General features: G+C 40.2%; 2 protein-coding genes across 3 annotated transcripts in view; one reads left to right on the top strand and one right to left on the bottom strand.

Moving 5' to 3' along the window:
- Positions 1-6,264, bottom strand: part of LOC138026866 (uncharacterized) — a 41,792-nt gene extending 35,528 nt beyond the window's left edge. For both annotated transcript variants that reach the window (XM_068874322.1, XM_068874324.1), the window contains exon 1: positions 6,087-6,264. The gene's annotated coding sequence lies outside the window, so the exon portion shown is untranslated. The remainder of the gene's footprint in view (positions 1-6,086) is intronic.
- On the top strand, positions 1,643-3,539 carry LOC138027033 (histamine N-methyltransferase-like). The gene has a single exon (XM_068874534.1). The coding sequence runs from the start codon at positions 1,817-1,819 to the stop codon at positions 2,738-2,740; it is 924 nt and encodes a 307-aa protein (XP_068730635.1). The 5' UTR covers positions 1,643-1,816; the 3' UTR covers positions 2,741-3,539.
- Positions 6,265-10,000: the final 3,736 nt, after the last annotated feature.

Genomic DNA, 10,000 nt, shown 5'->3' with positions numbered 1-10,000 from the left:
GTTTCGTTTCAAGTTTTGGTCGATGTTTCGCGTTTTTCACCTTGCGTGATCAACTTGACCCGCAATAAATGTTGGTTGAAGAAATGCAGGGCGCTGATTGGTTGATTTGCTAGTACACGAGCACATCTGTTGCGCGACAAGTTGTGAGCTTGATGAAAAACGAGCAACAAAGCCAAAATTTGTTGCTCAGAGTAGACCCGCGCTCTACTTTTCGCAACAACTTTCTTCAACCCGCAACAAATGTTTTTGTTACGCGACAAGTTGATCATGCAAGGTGAAAAACGGGAGACATCGACCCAAACTTGCAACGAAACAATGTTGCGCGCCAAGTTTAGGGTTTTTTGTATCTCGTATTTCGCCGCCTTTACGCGCGCGCGCTCAGCTGAAAACCCTTTCGAGCGTCCTAAGGGAGGTGCCTACTAAGTCAAAGATATTTTTGCGCCGTTTACTGAATATGCGGAAAAAGCAGATCTTAGCGAGTGTTATTGAAATCCAAAAAGAAAATGAGGGGTAACCACGCATTTTTTGAAGATAATTAATCAACAACATTTGTACAAAACTTTAAAATACAAAGCAATGTATGGCGTTCTTTTCCAAATTGAAGCTTAATTATCTCTGAAAAATGCTTGGTTGTCCCCAGTTTTCTTTTTGGATACCAAGAGCACTTGCTAAGTTCTGCTTGCTCCGCATAGTTTTGAACCGCGCAAAAATATCCCTGGATTAATAATAAGCACCACCCATAGGAAATCCAAGCATCTCGAGATGCCCAGAACGTATGCGCAATAACAATAGTAGGCACCGTCCCTTAACATAAACATATTTGTTGTTCGTTTTTTTTTGTAAACAGCATTCCAAAGGGGCGGTATATTACCTCCAAGTCGCTTTGAGTGTATTCTAAATCCCAAAAATTCCACTTTGGGGTAAAGTCAACAGTTTGAGAAGTTTAAGACTGTTTTCAAAACTAAAAAACTGGGGTAAATGGAAATGGAAGTCTAGAAGAAATGAAAGTAAAGACGGACCGATACACACAATGTTCTTGTGAAAATCATTTCGATCAGCGCATTTAATGCCAACTAACGTGTTCACTGAGCTATGCCTGATTTCTTGACTTGATAGTTCCTGACTGCGATAACAGTGAACAGTCAAAGATATTTCGTGCTCTGTTTTTTGTCTATGTTTACATCTAATTTCGACACGTCAGAAAAATATACCAAAAACACCACAACTGTCATAACAACTTAAAGCTGTGTGGATAAAGGGTGACCTTGGTATTTACACAATGAAAATTGAATTGAACAATTCGAATCCATTGAACAATTTCATGCTACAAGGTACTTCAAGCACCGGCTGGGTGCCGGAAATTTATAATCCATCCTTTTCAGTGAAACTTTTATTTACTTTTTGTAAGCATATCGCAATGAACTTTGGCCTCGCGAAATTGAATCTTGAATGTCGGAATTTTGATTTTGTGATCAAGTATGTCAACTGGTCTGTCCCGAGTGATGACATCGCAAATTCATAAAATTTCAGGCTTCTTTGCATTTGCCTGAGGCGTCAAAACAACTTAGTCATGTTCGTGTTTTCAATCAGTCTCTCTTAAGCCCTGTTAAGCCTTTAAAATGTGCAGTAAACGTTCCTTGTTTAGAAAACAAACCACTTTAGGGATAACAATATAAAAGAGGCTTATTTTTTGTGGATCACACTCGCGGGTTGACCTCTCATAGATAACAAAACATGCATAGCTATCGTGCCATTCGTGACAGTAACACTAACAAATATACGCAAATTGCCTCGTGTCTGTTCATCGATCACCAACATGTCTCAGAAAAGGATATCTTTATCTCAGTCGTACGAAGCCTACGAGAAAGCTTTCAAATCGTTTCTGGGCAACTCTACGGCCAGACAATCCATCGTCAAGTGCGTGCAAGATGGTACGAGGCTAGCGCTCGAGAAAATTGCGCCTCTAGACGTAAACAAACCATTCAATGTCTTAGGAGTTGGTAGTGGCAAAGGCGAAATGGACCTACTGATCGTGCAATTCATTGCTAATCAGCTCAAGGCCAGCGGAACTCATGGAAAGAAGCCTGCTATTCATAGTTTGGTGGTTGAGCCGAGCTCTTTTCTTTTGGAGAAATTCAAAGCATCGGTTGCATCTCTGCCAAGTTCACTGACAGAATTGGCTCAGCTCTCGTTCGAATGGCAGCAAACGACTTTTCAAGACTACAAGAGAAAGTGTGACTCCCAAGACAAGAGGACGTGGCCCAGCTTTGATTTCATCCATTTTGTCCACAGTATTTACTACATGGATGCGGAAGAAGCGCTCTGCACGTGCTTTGACGAGCAGTTGGGTGAAAGAGGCGCCATATTCTGTCTTGTCCAAGTCGAGAACTCGTACTTTGACAAGGTGCAAGAGAGGTTTAAGGGAAAACTGACGTTCGGATCGGAAGATATGGTTATCTACACGCAAAACGGCCTTGCCAAGATAGCCGCTAAAAAAGGCTGGACCTTTGACGTCATCAAACAGGACTTCTTTATCGATGTGACCCTTTGCTTTCGAGAACCATCGGAACAAGGCGACCGGTTATTTGACTTCCTGACACACCAGAAAGACTTCCGAGCAACCGCCGACAAGGAATTGATTGAAGAAGTCAAGAATTTCTTCGGCGAGTTTATTATCTCGGATGGAACGAAAGGCAAATTGCTGAAAGCCGAAATGGCAGCTGTAGTAATCATAAAGTGACATTTAAAAGATTGGAAACTGACCCGAATCTGGACACCGGACGTACCCTAGGAAGCAAATTTGCGATGCAAGAAAGCAATAAAATTTCGTGTTGTTTACTACGGACCACCTTCTACTAGTTGCAGTCACACTTGACAGAAACACAGTGTAACACCAGTGTTGACAATACTCTAGTGTCAACTCTCTGGTGTTTTGAATCCCTTGGGAAACACTGAACAATAGAACTTGATTTATTAACTCCAAATGCAACCGCAACCATTGACGTCAACGAAGAACTTTTAGGGATTAAATTAGATTCTTTTTTTCTTGTAGACTACTTCTTTTGTTTTAGTCAGTCACAAAAGGCGAACATTAGGGCCGTTTATACGAGAGAAAATAAGCCGCGGCTTACTCTGGCCGCGGCGTACGTAATACGCGAAAGGAACTCTTTATACGAGTATAAACTCCCAGGCTAGGATACGCCGCGGCTTGAGAAAGCCGTGAACGTTGATTTTGTACCATTTATACGGGGTGTTCGCGTCTTATATAAGCCGCGGCCAGAGTAGGTCGCGGCTTATTTTCTGTCGTATAAACGTCCCTATTGTATATTTTTAGCAATAGAACTGTAATTATATTTAACTTCAATTTTAAATTTCAAATATTTTATGTCTATTGTTCGTCAAAAGGGATACCAGAAAATAAGACCGCCCCCATATTTCTCCGTTTCAGCATTGTCGCCCGACCGACATATTTTTTAGTTTAAAAAAACTATATGAGGAAAGGTAATGTCTTAGTAAAAAACATTTTCAACTTTTAAATCTGAAATGTGAACAATGGTTTTGCACGTACATATTTATTTTTCGTTCTAAACTTCAACCTACAGTAAACATGACACTCTTCCACCACAGAAGCTTTCTCTTTCCGTGGGAAGAAAATATGCCACCAACCCTCTACTCTTTTCTTCCCTCTGCCACTCGACTCTCCTTGCAGCTTAAAACCGTTTTTGTTTTTCAGCAAACTTTTATTGTTGTTTTCTTTTCTTACTCCGACCGACCGATCCAAATTTTAAAAAAACGCATAGACCGAATGTCTAAATGGTGGCCAAAAATATGTTCTTTTGTTTATGTGCTAATTAGACTTCGTAGCCTCGCTCTCAAGCATTTCAAACGAGGCCAGTGATTGTAATTATCACATGCATCCGGTCTATGCGACATCTCAATTTAGTGGATTATTGTTCCGGAAAAAAAGTGTTCGCTTATTATTTAAGGGAAGGTACATTTTTAATTGGGGGGGGGGGAGGGTGGGGGTTAGGGAATTTTTTATTTTTGTTGTGAAAAACTTCGCGGCCCTCTCCTTTTCCTTACCTGGGAAACACATGGACCCCTTCTCAGACAAAACAAAAACCTGTGACATTCCCCCATTACTATGCTTTAATTTTTTATTGTCCTACAATTATTTTCGGTCACCTTTTGTCTGGTATTTTTGGGCACGTGATGTATATATTATTGAGTGCAGTGGGCATTGTCTGTAACCTCGTTCTGGCAGCATGGGCAAGGATTCGCGAGGATTGATCGTGGAAAATGCGCAGTTTACGTAACCACATCTGCATTTAGATTCATCAGCAAAAAGACCGATATTGTGGAAGATAATAAACGACTAATTACCCAAAGAGATGACAGCATCGTGGTAGTGGAACGAAAAGCTTACGTACCTACCACTGCTTCTACCTGGGCGTCTAATAGTATGCGACTTAGATGGGAAAATCCAGGTCTACATGAAGCAGAAGATCTTTTCTCAATTCACGGACAATGCAAAATACTCAGAGCAACTTCGTGGGATGTGTGCTAGAGTTCATGACTGCGTCTTTTATTATGTGGATCCTACCACAGAGGCTGGCATTAAATCAGTGACTGAAAGCGAAGATTGTCCTTACAGGAAGTACGAAGACCTCCCTTTGAGCTCTTTAAAGAAGAAGCTTACAACGACAGCAAAGCAGTGGGACCAAACTGAACAGGGAGATGCTACTGAAAGGGTACTCGGACACTCCGTACTAAACGCTGCTAGCGCCAGTCCCTTATAGAGAGCATCAGCAAGGCTAAACATGAAATGAAAGGTGTCATTGGTAAAGCATTAAAGACGGCCATAAACTGAACCGGCGCTTGAGAACTGTCATGAAGCCTTACCTGTGTATCCGCGATTGCTTGAGCTGACTGGTGTAGGCCCTGGGGTGGGCGTATCAAGTGCAGAATGCAGATTGCGCATGCTCGAGAAGGCAAGAATTTATGGCACCGTAAAGTACTTAAAATTCACAGGGCACGAAAGAACTCGGGACAAACGAAGCAGAACGGCTCAAGGAATGCATTAGTGATGCCCTCTGTGATGGAGGAGGTTTAAAGTGGCAGATTTATGAGCCTCTTCGTGGGTTATCGCCAAAGGAGGTTCGCAATCTTTCGGCTTCTGAACTCCAAGCTCACAGTAAAAAGGTCATGAAAAAGAACGTTTGGGCTGTTGCAGAGAAAGTGTGTCTTACAACAGAAGATTCGCCAGCACCACAAAGTTTCATTTCAGCATATTTAGTGGAACAACCTGAAAGCTTGTTTTTCTACAACCTTGATTATTTCAGGCAGCACTAGACAGCCCCAAGTAATCACAAGAGTTCAGTGCCTGGGCCTGGTTATTTGCAAAGCTCGAGGCATTTGAACAGGATCACTGTGAAAAGGGAGAACTTCATTTCGAATTTAGGAAAATGTTGTGCTATGCAAGAGCGAAAAGGCGAACTAAGCGATTTTTGTAAAGAAAACGTATGCACTGGTTCACCGCCATCAGCAACTCTATGACCCTTCCCTGACTATGACAAGCTTCATGATTTCTACTGTCAGCAACACCTACCGACGGCGGTGGACCCGAAAGAGAACACGGGTCCTCCGAGACAGTTACGTGTGCCATGGCAGAACAAAGAAATATAAAAAAGAAAAAAAGAAAAAAGAAAGACAGAAAGAGTAAATGAATTGAGTGTAATAAAACTGCTGTTTAACAGAAGTCTTGAGTAATTTCAAGTTCTCGTTTAATAGGAAGGGGCTGGTACGAAGCTTTAAAATACGAAAAAATGACATTAGTGTGGTACCTGAACTGTGAAAAAAAGGCTTGACCCTCCCTAAGGGCCGAATGTTTTTAGGGATGACCCTCCCTCTGGAGCCCCAGTCTCCCCCCCCCCCCCCACATCCCAATTAAAAACGTACCTCACTTATTTTCTTTTCCGCAGTTTAATCAAAGGCTCGAGAGCCAAGTTCGCAATAGCCTCCACTTTTTGCAGCACTCTTGTAAGTTAAGATTGTGATAAAAACTGATAATGCGAGTTTGCTTGTACCTGAAATAACTTGTCTTGAGTCGTCTTGAACATCATGTACACGTATCTGGTATCTGGAGGTAAGTACGGTGGCCAACTTTCGTCACAGCTTGGCAATTGCCACTGGAGACGTCTCCCGTAAGATTTTGTTGTCGATCATAAGTCCGTCTCTACCCGCTGTTGTCACTCGCTCCAGCTATTCACTGAGAATCCAAACATAAAATGTTGTATATTGATTAGTGCTTACATAGGCGCTCTATCATTATCATAAGTAGTCTTACTATTTGACCAGTCAGGCCTGCTCATTTCTATAAGTTAGTCAATTTTGTCTTTTCGCCGTTTGTCGTCACCAGTATTTTTCCTTTTTTTTATCGTGTTAGTGTTTGTTTTTTTTTCCCCTGCTCGTCAATATAGTTTCTCTTCATTCGTCGATATAATTAACAATTATTCCATTAGCGCGCTTTGGATATGAGACGGTAAATAGCCAAGGGAGCGCGTACCGCTGAGTTGGCTATAACCAGTCTGATATCCAACAAGCGCGAATGGAATAATTGTTTTATTAAATTCCTTCAACTCCAAAAGTTTGGAAGTACGAAACACGAGCGAAAAAGAGAGAAAGTCACAGCGAAATCGCGAAAAACTTGATGAAGATCAGACAGACGCAGGCTCATCACAAAAACACTTCTAACCTTTTCGCGTACTTCTAAACGTCGGAATTGATTCAAACTATTCACAAAAACCGTTTTTTTTTTTTGCTTCAGAGAGAAATTTCGCTTTCCGGCGAAAATAGTTTTAACTTGGCAACGCTTAGCGCAATCATTAGCCATATAGGATCAAACTAAGGTATAGGAGCTGATAACCGAGATTGAGTAAACCAATCAGAGCACGAGAAATGCTGCATTAACCGAGGTTGAAAATTTTTAAAATGATTTTCTTTATTCGGGCTCCTTCTTGCTCTGTTTTCTCGTGCTCTCAGTCGCTCTCTTTCACTTTCACAATCGCTTACTCGTCGCCTCCTTCCTGATTTTCTTCTCTCTCTTTCCTTCCCAAGTTGTACGACATGTTTTTTCGTTGTCTTCAAAGATTTTGCTTGTTTCACTAAAACGCACTGTCAAATACAGTACGCTGGCTGTGCAACTTCCCGCGAAAAATGCGGGTTGCCGCCCATGCAGCTCTATTACGTTGGTTTGATACAAAGTGAATTACTCATTCATAGCTTAAGCTTCCATGTGGGATTACGATCCGGATTGAAAAGTGCGAACAAGAAACCACCGCAGGTGTCACCGTGCAACTTAGCGCCCTACAAAAGCAATTTCTTTTCGTTTTATTTCACTCCTATAGTGTTCTTCTGTGTTTCGACCAGTCAGAGGGCGTCTGGCATACGATGAGATGTTGGCTTGGCAAGAAAAAACAACAGGACGCTTGTTTGGACTGGGGTCTTCTTAACGAGAGCTCTGCCTTTCGTTTCCTCATTGGTCTTTACAAGAAAAAAGGTATTAATTATAACTGTTTAAATCGTACAATTCATTTAAGAAAATAATCCAAATCATCCTCTTTCTTAGACTGAATACTTAACTCTTGTATTAAATTACAAGTGTTAGTCCCTCTGAGCAGTTTTTTGAATCAGCTTAATGAATAGACCTGAAGGGATCTTTCCATCATTGGATTGTGATTCCAAAAAAAAACGTATCGTGCTGCAACTAAAATATTTTGGGAGCGTCTCTCTTAAAATAAAGCATTATAATTTAAACTGTGGCAAAAAATGACAATGAGAATGTTTCATGTCGGTATTCCATATAATGCAAAGAGCTGCAGATTCGAACTGTTACCAAAGCACAGAGCCACAAAAATAACAGGGCTGAAAACGTGGATCGCATGTGGTTAGGGCTTTAAAAACGTTTTGTTAGAGAGCTTCAACTATATTCCCCAAAGCGGCAATTAAAACCAATTAGCAAGGGACATACACAAGACAATAATGTTTAAGAAGGCTAAAGAGGATAGGAATACACGTCAAAATCTTGATTTGGAGCCCACTTCAGCTTTGTCTCCTGAAGCTGCTATTCATCAATTTAAAATCGAAAATGAAATTGGGCGAGGAGGAAGCTGGTATCACGTGCTATTGTCATTAGCCATTCACTGGATCGCGTAGCGTAGGCGAAACACTAAACGACAAAACACCTGCTTAGGCCACAGCTGCAGACCAGGTCAGAAATAATGGTACCTCATAAGAAAGCGAAGGGTGTTATTTAGGCTAAAAGCAACCTAAGCTAAACACGATTTGCGAGTCAAAAAGGTTCCACACAGCTGTAAAACTATATTTTGGTAATACATGGTACTAAGTTAGAAATAGGCTTGCATTGTGTTAAATTTAAATGCATTAACCCATTGACGAGTAAAATACTCTGGCGTTAGACAGAGTAAAATATTAAGTCTGGCCGGTTTCGGCCGGTTTGGATCTCGATGGGTTAATGGGGACATAGTTTTTCAGTGAGTGATTAATGAATCCCTGGCCTCCCAATATAGACGAATATTTACATCGGTAAATGTTAACGCTGGTATTATTTCTTTTACGAGGCATTATCTAAATCTTCTTTAGCTTGATACTGTATTTGGGCAACACATGTTGGCACAAATGAAAAACGGTCTTATACAAAGCTGCATATGACTAATGTAAAAGAAATATTATTAAAGCATCTTGGAAAATATTCCACGAGAAGAGCGAAAAAGGCATCTGTTTTGCATTTATAATAAGTTGAAATTCATGTAACCACTGAATGTGTTGGGCAAGGATACAAACCGAGTTTGTAAAAAAGATTGTCAGGTAGGGACGAATTGAACAAGAATCAAAAGTCTGGAAAGAGAAATCTTTTATTTATTGACAACTCCAAAGAAGAATTAGAATGACAATATTTTTGTTGAAGTGGAAAAGAAGATAATGACTTCCGTTGAGTAAACGTAATACCACTTCTTTGTCTCAAGGATAACAAGTACTTTAAACACTGTGAGCTTAACAAGGATCGAGAATGTAAAAACGACGAACAATAAATCAAAGACCTACTTATATGGATTAAGCCAAAGTTTGCATGAATACGAAGGATTAACTCCCGACAGGTGTTGAATTTAAATCAACCCTTCTTAGGTTCTTTAATTGCAATGTTGTTAAGACGTGTTAGAATTATTTCACTATACTTTAGAATAAAAAAGAAAGATGGAAGGTAGGTCATAAAGGACAAATAATGTCATTCACTTCTGTAAATGAATAAACAGCTTATGGTTAAACATTACTAGTATACAACCACAGAAAGATATAGAAGCACGATTACTGCACAAGACAATAAAATGTGAATAAACATATGGAATACGGTTACAAGTATGTATGGCATTAGTCCCAAAAGAATCTTAGTGAGAGACGGGGATCTCAGAAGTTGTTTGAAAGAACAGCTAGGGAACGGAAAAATATAAAACAAGTTGGAAAAAGTTCTTAACCTTGACTTTCAAATTGGACCAATGATATTTGTATTGGCTTTTAACTGAGTTTAGTAAGAAAGTGTGCAACAAAACTGCCTCGAATGTCGTTTAGCTTAGTTAAATATTGTTTATAATTATGCACGTGTGTTTCAGTGTCCAAAACGGAAAATAGCGTTGATGGCACTTATTAAAAATAGTGAGAGAAAAACGTTTTCACCCATGATTTCAGCGGTCAGGAAACGTATTCCACCAGCCGAAGTGCCTGACGGGAAGACACAATTACTTTTTCCGTTTGAGTTCTCAAAATTCTTTGAACTGTCTCTAATTTACTGTGATGTTATTAAATCATAGCCAGAAAGACATGCTTGACTGTCGTGCCTGATGTTTGATTACTAGAAAATAATGTCTTCAGTTTTCGTGTCACTTCGGATGTCTAAAATCAGTTTGTACTACAGATTCATTTTTTT

Source organism: Montipora capricornis, chromosome 12 (assembly GCF_036669925.1).
Source record: "Montipora capricornis isolate CH-2021 chromosome 12, ASM3666992v2, whole genome shotgun sequence".
In the NCBI taxonomy this organism is placed as follows: Eukaryota; Metazoa; Cnidaria; class Anthozoa; order Scleractinia; family Acroporidae; genus Montipora; species Montipora capricornis.
The sequence above is the reverse complement of the archived record's forward strand: the minus strand, read 5'-3'. Positions and strand labels throughout refer to the sequence as shown.